The sequence below is a fragment of the Cherax quadricarinatus genome, chromosome 3 (assembly GCF_038502225.1).
Source record: "Cherax quadricarinatus isolate ZL_2023a chromosome 3, ASM3850222v1, whole genome shotgun sequence".
In the NCBI taxonomy this organism is placed as follows: domain Eukaryota; kingdom Metazoa; phylum Arthropoda; class Malacostraca; order Decapoda; family Parastacidae; genus Cherax; species Cherax quadricarinatus.
The window spans coordinates 44828068-44843238 of record NC_091294.1 but is presented as its reverse complement, the minus strand read 5'-3'; the positions used below and the strand labels follow the sequence as shown (position 1 = coordinate 44843238).

Sequence of the window (15171 nt, the reverse complement as noted above, 5' to 3'; positions counted from 1 at the left end):
GCATTAAACACCAGTAAACATATGGTTTTGGATATCAAATGGGATAAAAAACTAAATAAACATCATTATATGATGATACTTTAGGACTGGGGACATTCAGAAGCATTATCCATAGATTACCTCAGTTTCATAATACTGCATAAATTTTTCAGGTTACCTTTCTGCAAATTACATAGGAATACAGTATTACATAACTTGAGGTGCTCCTGGAGCTTCTTGGGAATTTTATTGTGTATAATAAAGTATGATTTTTTTTCATAACACAAGGCTTTGAAATGTAACCAGGAAAAAAACTAGGGCCCAAAACTTCCATCAAGCATATCTCCAAGCACTGTGAAAATTACTTTATGTCTGGTAAGCTGGTCCTGCATATATTCGTTAGTTCCATGAAGTGTAAAGGAGTCTAAAAGACTCTCCGCTTCATCCAGCCAACGGTTGATTTCAATAATTCCACTGTCCACTGCCTCCAACTGTGTGATAATCTGTAAACACAGTGATGATGTCAGTTATGTACATACTATGAATCCTTAAAACATGTTAAGAGATGTTAAGCTACCATAAATTAGTAATATATGGGAGAAAGATAATATTCCTCGACTCTTTGATATATGACAGAGATATAAACTACTAACAATGATTAATATAGGTATGAGATAAAAGCTAGTATGATTCATTAATAAAGAATTAAAAGCCACAATACCATGGCTGGAACAATACACAAATAACCCAAGCTTAGGAGAAGGAAAATAATGACAATATTTTAGTTCAACTAGAGCCACTGACAAGTCAATGGTCCAAGCTGGACTAAAACATCATCATTACTTTCTTTCTCCTAAGTGTTAGTTATCTGTGTATTCATTAATAAATTATATAGAAGAAATATATGCTACCATGAATAAAAAATTATTAAAGCTATAAGTTTCCATAAATCAATAAAATATAACTTTGTCCACATGAATCTATCACATACAAATTAAATATACACTCAGTGGCCACTTTATTTGGTACACCCTTCTAGTGCTGGCAAGAGCTTCTCTTTTCCCCAAGAACAGCCTGAATTCTTCATTGCATGGATAAACAAGGTGCTGGAAATATTCCATAAAGATTCTGGTCCATGATGACATGTTATCATTCAAGCAACTGTTGCAGATTTATCAGCTGCACATTCATGCTGTGAATCCCCAGTTCCACTATATCCCAAAGGTGCTCTACTGGACTGAGATATGGTGAATATGGAGGCCACTGGAGTACAATGAACTCATTATGTTTATGGAACCAGCTTAAGATGACATGTTCTTTGTGACATAGCACATTATTCTGCTAACTACAACCGAACGCACATGTATAACACAAGGCACAATACACTCTTTGACATTCCTTGTGTCCATCTCACCCTGTGCAAAAATGCTATGCACATAAAGGGCCCAAAGATCTGGAATTCACTGCCCAAACATGCAAAAGGTCCCTTGCCTGCAAATCAATTTAGGGCTCTACTTAAAAATCATCTCATCTCGCAAAATTAACCATACAAACACTGCTTAATCATCTAACCAGTTTGAAGCAACTTAAAAAATCCCCAAAAATTTATGACTACTTAATTAATTAAATATTAATTCAAACTTAAAACTGTTTCTATTTTATTATTGCAATTTTGCTAAATTGTAATATGTGCTGTTATTTTTATATGCTTCAGCTCAACTATAAATTTTATTACTCTGAAGCATTAGCTACACTACTGTAATAGTGGTGGGTGGAGTAGTAATGGTGGTGGGTGGAGTAGATATGGTGGTGGGTGTAGCAGTGATGGTGGTGGATGGAGTAGTGATAATGGTGGGTGGAGTACTGATAGTGGTGTGTAGGGTAGTCATGGTGGTCAGTGGAGTAGCGATGGTGGTGGGTGTAGTAGTAATAGTGGTGGGTGGAGTAGTGATAGTGGTGGGTGGAGTACTGATAGTGGTGGGTGGAGTAGTGAGAATGGTGGGTGGAGTAGTGATAGTGGTGGGTGGAGTTGTCATGATGGTGGGTGGAGAAGTGATGATGGTGGAGTGGTGATGGTGGTGGATGGAGTGATGGTGGTGGATGGAGTAATGATAATGGTGGTGAATGGAGTAGTGATAATGGTGGTGGATGGAGTAGTGATAATGGTGGGTGGAGTAGATATGGTGGTGGGTGTAGTAGCGAGGGTGGTGGGTGTAGTAGAGATGGTGGAGGGTGTAGTGAAGGTGGTGGGTGGAGTACTGAAGATGGTGGGTGGAGTACTGATAGTGATGGGTGGAGTAGTGAGGGTGGCGGGTGTAATAAGAGATGGTGGTGGGTAAAGTAGTGAAGGTGGTGGGTGGAGTATACAATATTTCTTATTTATAAATACATTTTTCTTATTTAAAAACCCATAACCAAAAAATTGGGGTGATTTTTTGGGGGCCAGAACGGATTAATGGCATTTCAATTAATTTCACTGAGAAAAACTAATTTGATATATGAGAAAATTGAGTTATGAACTAGGTGACGGAACAAATTAAACTGGTAAGTCAAGGTAACGCTTTATAATGTATTCACACATTGCAACCTCTGCAAAGAAATAAACTGTTTTTGTTTGTTTGTTTTGGTGGAAGTAGCCATCAGAAGATGGGTAGACTGTAGCCATAAAGAACATAAGAACATAAGAAAGGAGGAACACTGCAGCAGGCCTGCTGGCCCATACTAGGCAGGTCCTTTACAATCCCTCCCACTAACAAAACATCTGCCCAACTAATTTTCAATGCCACCCAAGAAATAAGCTCTGTTAACTCCATCCACTCATATGCAAGTCCCACTCAAATCCAACCCCTCTCACTCATACATTTATCCAACCTAAATTTGAAACTACCCAAGGTTTTAGCCTCAATAACCCAACTAGGTAGACTGTTCCACTCATCAACTACCCTATTTCCAAACCAATACTTTCCTATATCCTTTCTAAATCTAAACTTGTCTAATTTGAATCCATTACTGCAGGTTCTCTCTTGGAGAGATATCCTCAAGACCTTATCTATATCACCTTTATTAATACCCATCTTCCACTTATACACGTCGATCATGTTTCCCCTCATTAAAGGGATGAACATTGTCAACAACAATACACAGATACACTGTAGCATTTAAACGATGATCAAATGTATAATGGGGTCTGTGCGCCAGGAAACATTCCCCACACTGTTATACCAACACCACCACCAGCCTGAACCACAGGCACAGGGCAGGATGGATCCTACCTCCTGCATGTCACAGGAGAAATCACGATTTTTCAGACCAGGCAATGTTTTTCCAATCTTCCACTGTTCAGTTTTGTTGAGCCTGTGCCCACTGTAGCCTCAGTTTGCAGTTCTTAGCTGACAGGAGGGAAACCCAGTGTGGTCTTCTGCTGTAACCCATCCTCTTCAGAGTTCAATGTGTTGTGCATTCAGAGATGCTCTTCTGCATACCACTGTTGTAACACAAGTTTATTTGAGTTACTGTTGCCTTCCTGTCAGCTTCAACCAGTCTGACCATTTTCCTCTGACTTCTAATATAAGGTTTTTACTCTGTAAACTCTAGAGCCTGTTGTGGATGACAATCTCAGATCAGCAGTTTTTGAGATACTCAAACCACCCTGTCTAGCACCAACAATCATTCCACAGTCAAAGTCACTTAGATCACATTTCATCCCCATTCCGATGTTTGGTCTCAACAACAACTGAACCTTTTGACCATGCCGACATGCTTTTAGGGGTGCTGCCACATGATTATAAACAATAAATAAACAATAAGTAACTTTATTTCTGTGTGTATTATACGAAGTGTATTTTACATGTAATAAAATATTGTTAAGGACAAAGAAAGCCACTAGCATGCATGTGCATTTTGGGCAGACTAATCCTAATGCTTACAAACTATTTTAGATTAGATTACATATTTGCATTAGCAAGCAGGTGTTCAGTTGTACATAATAAAGTGGCCACTGAGTGTATATAATTAAGTTAATATTCCAAGTATCACTTGATACAGATCACACTGATACAATGTGACCTAAGGTATCAATCTGTTTTGTATTAATTATAAGTTGATATTTATTAGCACTAAGGCACATACAAATTAATATAATTTTAACCACCTTTACATGGCAGAAGTGTCACTCAGTTAACAATACAGTATTGTAAATAAAACATGAATTTTTCAGTATAATTGATCTGTTTTTTGTAAACAAAAAAGGTATCACAAGTATATTATAAAAGCATTAGTGTGACTTGCATTAACAAATATACACAACAGAATAACATAAATAAGTATTAAGAGAGAGAGAGTGAAAAACCATACTGTACTGGGATATTATCCAACTGGTAATGTCTCAAGCATGACGTTATAATTGATAAAGTACATACATACTAACAACTCAATAATCTGTGGTGTTAGTATGTCAAAAGAAATTAAACAGCAGCATGAGAAAAGCTAAGAAACATGTTGCAAGTTCATATTTAACTGGGGTAATCTAGCAAAACTACAAACAACATTTTAACAAACTGATATATGTATCCTTCAATGTTTATTAGACCACTTACTTGTGTTGTAAGATACATCTTTTGAGGAATGATTGCTCGGTATCTAACTAGCTCTTCCTTCTCTTGTTTGAGAGACCACATCATTCTCTCAATCTCATCAGGTGATAAATCTTGAACAAGAGTCTGGAAGGCCTTAGAAATATTCTTGAAGAGCTGCTCCATATCTTCAATTTCAGTGTTCAATTTCTACAAGTAAAACAATCAATAAAAATAGTTTAGAGCAAAAAAAAAGCTATTAAAATACCATATGAATTATAATAAATAAAAAATCACACTTTTCTGCAAAGTCAAATTATCTGTACCATTTCAAGCAAGTACTATATTATGCAAACAATTATTTAAAAATAGGAACACAAATTAAGTACATATAATACTAATTTTTTATTATTTTTTATTAACACATTGGCCATCTCCTACCAAGGCAGGGTGGCCCGAAAAAAAAACTTTCATCATCATTCATTCCATCACTGTCTTGCCAGAGGTGTGCTTACACTACAGTTATAAAACTGCAACATTACCACTCATCCTTCAGAGTGCAGGCACTGTACTTCCCATCTCCAGGACTCAAGTGCAGCCTGCTAGTTTCCCCTGAATCCCTTCATAAATGTTACCTTGCTCACACTCCAACAGCACATCAAGTCCTAAAAACCATTTGTTTCCATTCACTCCTATCTAACACGCTCATGCATTCTTGCTGGAAATCAAAGGTCCTAACACACAAAACCTCCTTTACCCCCTCCCTCCAACCTTTCCTAGGCTGACCCCTACCTCGCCTTCCCTCCATTACAGATTTATACACTCTTGAAGTCATTCTATTTTGTTCCTTCCTCTCTACATGTCCAAACAACCTTTCCTCAGCTCTCTGGATAATAGTTTTGGTAATCCTGCACCTTCTCCTAATTTCCATACTATGAAATCTCTGCATTATATTCACATCACACACTGCCCTCAGACATGACATCTCCTTTGCCTCCAGCTTTCTCCTTGTTGCAACATTCACCACCCATGTTTCACACCTATATAAAAGCATTGGTATAACTATACTCTCATACATTCCCCTCTTTGCTTCCATGGACAAAGTTCTTTGTCTCCACAGATTCATAAGTGCACCACTCACCTTTCTCCCCCCATCAATTCTACAATTCACCTCATCTTTCATAGACCCAGGTGCTAATACATCCACTCCCAAATATATGAATACATTCACCTCCTCCATACTCTCTCCCTCCAATCTGATATCCAATCTTTTGTCACCTAATTTTTCTGTTAGTCTTATCACCTTACTCTTTCCTATATTCACTTTTAATTTTCTTCTTTCACATACCCTACCAAACTCATCCACCAATCTCTGCAATTTCTCTTCAGAATCTCCCACAAGCACAGTGTCATCAGCAAAGAGCAACTGTGACAACTCCCACTTTGTGTTAGATTCTTTATCTTTTAACTCCACACCTCTTGCCAACACCCAAACATTCACTTCTCTTACAACCCCATCCATAAATATATTGAACAACCATGGTTACATCACACATCCCTGTCTAAGGCCTACTTTTACTGGGAAATAATCTCCCTCTCTCCTACATACTCTAACCTGAGCCTCACTATCCTCGTAAAAACTCTTCACTGCTTTCGGTAACCTACCTCTTATTCCATGTATTTCCAACATCTGCCACATTGCCCCCCTATCCACCCTGTCATATGCCTTTTCCAAATCCATAAATGCCACAAAAACCTCTTTACCCTTATCTAAATACTGTTCACCTATATGTTTCACTGTAAACACTTGGTCTGCACACCCCCTACCTTTCCTAAAGCCTCCTTGTTCATCTGCTATCCTACTCTCCATCTTACTCTCAATTCTTTCAATAATAACTCTACCATACACTTTACCAGGTATACTCAACAGACTCTTTTTTTTTTTTTTTTTTTTCAACAAGTCGGCCGTCTCCCACCAAGGCAGGGTGACCCAAAAAAGAAAGAAAATCCCCAAAAAGAAAATGCTTTCATCATCATTCAACACTTTCACCACACTCACACACTCACACATAATCACTGTTTTTGCAGAGGTGCTCAGAATACAACAGCTTAGAAGCATATACGTATAAAGATACACAACATATCCCTCCAAACTGCCAATATCCCAAACTCCTCCTTTAAAGTGCAGGCATTGTACTTCCCATTTCCAGGACTCAAGTCCGACTATATGAAAATAACCGGTTTCCCTGAATCCCTTCACTAAATATTACCCTGCTCACACTCCAACAGATCGTCAGGTCCCAAGTACCATTCGTCTCCATTCACTCCTATCTAACACGCTCACGCACGCTTGCTGGAAGTCCAAGCCCCTTGCCCACAAAACCTCCTTTACCCCCTCTTTCCAACCCTTTCGAGGATGACCCCTACCTCGCCTTCCTTCCCCTATAGATTTATATGCTTTCCATGTCATTTGACTTTGATCCATTCTCTCTAAATGACCAAACCACCTCAACAACCCCTCTTCTGCCCTCTGACTAATACTTTTATTAACTCCACACCTTTTCCTAATTTCCACACTCCGAATTTTCTGCATAATATTTACACCACACATTGCCCTTAGACAGGACATCTCCACTGCCTCCAACCGTCTCCTCACTGCTGCATTTACCACCCAAGCTTCACACCCATATAAGAGTGTTGGTACTACTATACTTTTATATATTCCCTTCTTTGCCTCCATAGATAATGTTTTTTGACTCCACATATACCTCAATGCACCACTCACCTTTTTTCCCTCATCAATTCTATGATTAACCTCATCCTTCATAAATCCATCCGCCGACACGTCAACTCCCAAGTATCTGAAAACATTCACTTTTTCCATACTCCTCCTCCCCAATTTGATATCCAATTTTTCTTTATCTAAATCATTTGATACCCTCATCACCTTACTCTTTTCTATGTTCACTTTCAACTTTCTACCTTTACACACATTCCCAAACTCATCCACTAACCTTTGCAATTTTTCTTTAGAATCTCCCATAAGCACAGTATCATCAGCAAAAAGTAACTGTGTCAATTCCCATTTTGAATTTGATTCCCCATAATTTAATCCCACCCCTCTCCCGAACACCCTAGCATTTACTTCTTTTACAACCCCATCTATAAATATATTAAACAACCATGGTGACATTACACATCCCTGTCTAAGACCTACTTTTACCGGGAAGTATTCTCCCTCTATTCTACACACCCTAACCTGAGCCTCACTATCCTCATAAAAACTCTTTACAGCATTTAGTAACTTACCACCTATTCCATATACTTGCAACATCTGCCACATTGCTCCCCTATCCACTCTATCATATGCCTTTTCTAAATCCATAAATGCAATAAAAACTTCCCTACCTTTATCTAAATACTGTTCACATATATGCTTCAATGTAAACACTTGATCTACACATCCCCTACCCACTCTGAAACCTCCTTGCTCATCCGCAATCCTACATTCTGTCTTACCTCTAATTCTTTCAATTATAACCCTACCATACACTTTTCCTGGTATACTCAATAAACTTATTCCTCTATAATTTTTACAATCTCTTTTGTCCCCTTTCCCTTTATATAAAGGGACTATACATGCTCTCCACCAATCCCTAGGTACCTTCCCCTCTTTCATACATTTATTAAACAAAAGTACCAACCACTCCAACACTATATCCCCCCCTGCTTTTAACATTTCTGTCATGATCCCATCAGTTCCAGCTGCTTTACCCACTTTCATTCTACGTAATGCCTCGCGTACCTCCCCCACACTTACATTCTGCTCTTCTTCACTCCTAAAAGATGGTATACCTCCCTGACCAGTGCATGAAATTACCGCCTCCCTTTCTTCCTCAACATTTAAAAGTTCCTCAAAATATTCTCGCTATCTACCTAATACCTCCATCTCCCCATCTACTAACTCCCCTACTCTGTTTTTAACTGACAAATCCATACTTTCCCTAGGCTTTCTTAACTTAACTCACTCCAAAATTTTTTCTTATTTTTATTAAAATTTCTTGACAGTGCCTCTCCCACTCTATCATCTGCTCTCCTTTTGCACTCTCTCACCACTCTCTTCACCTTTCTTTTACTCTCCATATACTGTGCTTTTCTTATTACACTTCTGCTTTGTAAAAACCTCTCATAAGCTAACTTTTTCTCTTTTATCACACCCTTTACTTCATCATTCCACCAATCACTCCTCTTTCCACCTGCCCCCACCCTCCTATAACCACAAACTTCTGCCCCATATTCTAATACTGCATTTTTAAAACTATTCCAACCCTCTTCAACCCCCCCACTACTCATCTTTGCACTAGCCCACCTTTCTGCCAACAGTCGCTTATATCTCCCCCGAACTTCAACAGACTTATTCCCCTATAATTTCTGCACTCTCTTTTTTCCCCTTTGCCTTTATACAAAGGAACTATGTATGCTCTCTGCCAATCCCTAGTATCTTACACTCTTCCATACATTTATTAAATAAACGCATCAACCACTCTAAAACTATATCCCCACCACTCTAAAACTATATCCCCAACTGCTTTTAACATTTCTATCTTTATCCCATCAATCTCAGCTGCCTTACCCCCTTTCATTCTACCCACTGCTGCCTCACGAACTTCCCTCACACTCACAAGTGGTTCTTCCTCACTCCTACAATTTGTTATTCCTCCTTGCCCTATACACGAAATCACAGCTTCCCTATCTTCATCAACATTAAACAATTCCTCAAAATATTCCCTCCATCTTCCCGATACCTCTAACTCTCTTATTTGTAGGTATAATTATAAAAAAAAAAAATTATAAATATGACATCGGCATTATTATTATATGTGTGTATGTATATTGGCAGTTTGGAGGGATATGTTGTGTATCTTTATATGTGTATGCTTCTAGACTGTTGTATTCTGAGCACCTCTGCAAAAACAGTGATAATGTGCGAGTGTGGTGAAAGTGTTGAATGATGATGAAAGTATATGGGTCACCCTGCCTCGGTGGGAGACGGCCGACTTGTTGAAAAAAAAAAAAAAAAAAAAAAAAAAAGAGAATCAAAGACTACTGAAAGCAGATTTGATAAATTACTGCAGCTTTATTTAAAGGCTAGAACATAACGGCACTTAATGGATAAAGGATTAATGATAAATTAGCTATTCATTATTGATATGTACAAGGTGCAGCTGTATTTCAATATAGCTCTAGAAAGAGCTATATTGAAAATTATATTAATGAAGGAAGAAATATTATAAAATAGGGCAAGTTGCAAAGGGTGATACTTATAAATTATAATTTCTTAAATGGACTTTTGAATTTAATGATTTAAATAAAAATAAGGAGGTTCACAGAACAAATTTTTATACTACACAGTATAAAACTCAAGTAGAGGTTTAAACAAATTGTTATCCTACATAGTATATAACTCAAGTAGAGGTTTAATTTTTATATTATAATTGTAGTATAAAGCTCAGGTAATGGTTGAAGTAAATCTTTATACATGTGAACATGGTATAAAACTCAACCAATGAAATTCAGAAACAATCCCAAGATAATGTCAGGAAACAAAGGCAAGGAAAATATAAACAAAGCAAAATTAAGGTATTGCTACCATGAAAAATTAACACTGTTTTAATGTATTTGTTTTATTAACACATCAGCCATTTCCTACTGAGGCAGGGTGACCCGAAAAAGAAGAAACGCTTTCATCATCACTCACTCCATCAATGCCTTGCCAGATGTGTGCCAACACTACAGTTCAAAAACTGCAACATATCTCCACCCCTCCTTTAGAGCACAGACACTGTACTTCCCACCTCCAGGACTCAAGTCCAGCTAACCAGTTTCCCTGAATCCTTTCATAAATGTTACTTTGCTCACACTCTAACAGCATGCCAAGTCATAAAAACTATTTGCCTCCACTCGCTCCTATCTAACAAGCTCACACATGCTTGCTGGAAGTCTAAGTCCTTCGCACACAAAAACCTCCTTTACCTCTCCTCCCCCCATCAACCTTTCCAAGTCCAACCCCTACCCCACCTTCCTTCCCCTACAGATTTGTACACCCCCCAAAGTCATTCTGCTTCGTTCTATCCTTTCTAAATGTTTGAACCATCTCAACAACCTCTCCTCAGCCCACTGTATAATACTTTTAGAAACCCAGCACCTCCTTCTAATCTCCAAACCGCGGACTCTCTGCATAATATTCACACCACACATTGCCCTCCAGCCATCTCCTTGTTGCAACATTCACCACCCATGCTTCACATCCATATAAGAGTGTTGGTACTTCCATAATCTCATATATTCCTCACTTTCCTTCAATGGCTAACATTCTTTCTCTTCAGACTCCTCAGTGCATCACTCGCCTTTTTTCCCTCATTAATTCTATGATTCACCTCGTTTTTCACAGACCCATCTGCTGACAAGTCCAATCTATGTAAATAACAGCGATGAGTAAGTAGGAGAGTGTATATAGTATGAAAGTATATAAATCAGTATGAAACTTAATTCTTTAGAAGTGTGAAACAAATATAAGTATCACAAAAATTCTTCTTCATCTGAACCACTAATCTGATTCCTGGTTAAGATCTCTAACCCACCTTGAGCTGGTCACCATAATTCTTGACTGCTTCAACTGTACACACATTGGTGGAAGAAAGTATGACTTGAGAATTTTCAAGCCAGAGCTCAAGGCGGTCCTGTCCAGACTGGTAGTCATTTTTGGTTCGTATTATCTGGCCACGGTGGAGGTACTGTTGTACGTACTGCAATAAATAAAAGATATTTATGATGAAAGCAGTTAAGCAGTTATGTTGTCTTACAAAAACAGCAATCATGCCTAAAATTCTGGTTATATCTACAAGCCAATTAATTTGATAACATTACAATATAGCTTCTCTTCACTTAACGATGGAGTTCCGTTCCTAAGACCATGTCAGTAAATGAATTCGTCGCTAAGTGAGGAACATACTATAATGGTAGTGGGTCTGTGTTAGGTTTTAATGTCACCTTTGCACCATTTATAACATTTCTGGTATATTTTTAAATGTTTATACAGCAGTATACTGTACATGTATATTGCAATAAACAGAAAAGAGGAAATCAGCTCTAATATACATTATTTAGGTATGCATAATGGTCAGAGAGCCCATCGTAAGTCCAAGTCGTCAGTAAACGAGTACGTTGCTAAGTGAGGAGAGGCTGTATACAGTACTACACAGCATGGTATGCATATATCTGTGTATACTAAGAATGACATCAATATACAGTACAATATTCTACATTAAAGCATTACTGCACTGCAGTATACAAACAATTCCCAACTTAAATGTGCACCACCTATATATGCAGTATTTAATACAGTATACACTACCGTACATTGCATATATAATAGTGCAAAATCAAAATACTTGAGTAGTATTATCAAGTGAAAAGTTTCAGCTAGTGTTAGCTATGTCAACAACTTCATCACTACATTGGCTGATTATTTACAGTAACAACTGTCTCCAGCCAAGCACTAGTCATCTAAATTCAGCATTACCAAGACTGAAAAATAGTTAACTAATTTCATTTTAAAATGAATTAGCAAAATGTGGAAATAAAAAAAAATCCTATAACTAAACATACAAAATATAAAACATCAATGGTATAATTTAGCATATGTATCCAGGTCTGTTCAGATAAGATTATGCTGCACCTACAAAAAAAGAAGTCATTAAAACTGAATGCTTACCGAATGATATACTTTGCTGCACTGAATAAGAACAAATTCCATTATTAGTTGGGAAGCATTCTGCAGCTCCCTCTCTGGAGTGAGATTTTGTACAGTACATTATGTTTTAAATATGCTAACAAAAGAATAACTGTACTCCCCAAAATAATGGAAACTGTTATGGATACAAAGGTGTACCATGGACACTAATGACAAAAAAACATAGGTGCAGTGCAAGGTTTTATTGTGACAATGTTTCACCCTGTGGACAACAAGACTGACTGGATAAAAGCTTGCTCAGAACCAGTGGGAAACTGATACTCACACATCATGACCAACAGAAAAGTTAACATACTATTATTCCTTTATTTGAACATGTACATACATGCATATATAAATAATAAATACTTTATGATAAAATTAAATCAATAAACAGTACAATGGTAAATAGAAAGGGACATAAGACATAAAACAGTATAGATACCTGAGACCAAAACGTAATCGTAAGCTCCTCTCTCCTATGTACGGGTTATTTGTGTACTGTCCCAGTTACAGTATTGTGACTTTTTGTTCTACCTGAGAAGCTATCGTGAAAGTGCACTATCATGTGATAAAGGAATACAGTGAAGTATAATGTTGAGATACTGTAAGTGAATATAAGCTCTTATACTGAACAATTTTAGCACTACAGAAAATCAAAAGATAAAACTGAATTTGACTAAGAATGTACAGAGTAGTCATGGTATACAGTATATTTCAAAATATGAGTCAATGGTATGAGATGAATCAGAAAATCTGATTTTTTAAAAATTCTAAATATGCCAATTTACATTAGCTGGGACCATATTATGAACCATATAAGCATTTAAGAAGGAGGATTGTTTTCCAGTAAAAGTGGGCTAAGACAGGGATGAGTGATGTCACCATGGTTATTTAACATTTACAGATGAGGTTGTAAAATAAGGGAGTTAGGGAAAGGCAAGGGACTAAAAGATAATGAATTTGATACCAAGTGGGAGGTGTCATAGCAGCTCTTTACTAATGACACAGTTACAATAGTTTGTGAATGAACTTGGAAGGGAATGTAAAAGACAGAAATTTAAAGTGGCCAAAAGAAAAAACAAGATGAAGAAAGCAGTAAAATATTTAGGCAATGAAAGATTGGATATCAGATTGGAGGGAAAGAGCATGGAGAACATAAATGTATTCAGATACTGTATTTGGAAGCAGATTTTACTGATGTTACTATGACCCCAGAGTATATTAAATATTGTGTTACTGCACCTAATAGTGTATAATCAAATTTTACAAACCCATCAGCAAATGTTTAATTTTACTGCACCAAGTAACTAAAATACATAATATTTATTCTAGTATGTAGTATAGTAGGTTGGTAGACAGCAACCACCCAGGGAGGTACTACCGTCCTGCCAAGTGAGTGTAAAACGAAAGCCTGTAATTGTTTTACATGATGGTAGGATTGCTGATGTCTTTTGTCTGTCTCATAAATATGCAAGATTACAGGCATGTCTTGCTACTTCTACTTACACTTAGGTCACACTACACATACATATACACATTTATTTATACACACTCATCTGAGTTTTCTTTGATTTTATCTTAATAGTTCTTGGTCTTATTAATTTTCCTTTTATATCCATGGGGAAGTGGAATAAGAATCTTTCCTCCGTAAGCCATGCGTGTTGTAAAAGTCAACTAAAATGCCGGGAACAATGGGCTAGTAACCCCTTTTCCTGTAAAGATTACTAAAAAGAATAAGAAGAAGAAAATTGTCAAAGTGGGAAGTCTGAATGTGCGTGGATGTTGTGCAGATGATAAGAAAGAGATGATTGTGGATGTTATGAATGAGAAGAAGCTGGATGTCCTGGCTTTAAGTGAAACAAAGCTGAAGGGGATGGGAGAGTTTCAGTGGAGAGGAATAAATGGGATTAGGTCAGGAGTTTCAAATAGAGTTAGAGCTAAAGAAGGAGTAGCAATAATGTTGAAGGATAAGCTATGGCAGGAAAAGAGGGACTATAAATGTATTAATTCAAGGATTATGTGGAGTAAAATAAAGATTGGATGTGAAAAGTGGGTTATAATAAGCGTGTATGCACCTGGAGAAGAGAGAAGTGTAGAGGAGAGAGAGAGATTTTGGGAAATGTTGAGTGAATGCGTGGGGAGTTTTGAATCAAGTGTGAGAGTAATGGTGGTTGGGGATTTCAATGCTAAAGTGGGTAAAAATGTTATGGAGGGAGTAGTAGGTAATTTTGGGGTGCCAGGGGTAAATGTAAATGGGGAGCCTTTAATTGAGCTATGTGTAGAAAGAAATTTGGTAATAAGTAATACATATTTTATGAAAAAGAGGATAAATAAATATACAAGGTATGATGTAGCACGTAATGAAAGTAGTTTATTAGATTATGTATTGGTGGATAAAAGGTTGATGGGTAGGCTCCAGGATGTACATGTTTATAGAGGGGCAACTGATATATCGGATCATTATTTAGTTGTAGCTACAGTTAGAGTAAGAGGTAGATGGGAAAAGAGGAAGGTGGCAACAACAAGTAAGAGGGAGGTGAAAGTGTATAAACTAAGGGAGGAGGAAGTTCGGGTGAGATATAAGCGACTATTGGCAGAAAGGTGGGATAGTGCAAAGATGAGTAATGGGGGGGTTGAAGAGGGTTGGAATAGTTTTAAAAATGCAGTATTAGAATGTGGGGCAGAAGTTTGTGGTTATAGGAGGGTGGGTGCAGGAGGAAAGAGGAGTGATTGGTGGAATGATGAAGTAAAGGGTGTGATAAAAGAGAAAAAGGTAGCTTATGAGAGGTTTTTACAAAGCAGAAGTGTTATAAGAAGAGCAGAATA

The 15171-nt window shown here is 37.4% G+C and overlaps 1 protein-coding gene across 25 annotated transcripts in view; it reads right to left on the bottom strand.

Annotated features, from left to right (window-relative positions):
• LOC128684052 (uncharacterized) overlaps positions 1–15171 on the bottom strand; it is a 1018196-nt gene that overhangs the window by 495129 nt on the left and 507896 nt on the right. For all 25 annotated transcript variants that reach the window (XM_070091648.1, XM_070091672.1, XM_070091678.1 and 22 more), the window contains 3 exons: positions 11192–11356; positions 4575–4760; positions 345–482 (listed from right to left, as the gene is read on the bottom strand). In XM_070091648.1, coding sequence (XP_069947749.1) covers positions 345–482; positions 4575–4760; positions 11192–11356 — 489 coding nt within the window. The remainder of the gene's footprint in view (positions 1–344; positions 483–4574; positions 4761–11191; positions 11357–15171) is intronic.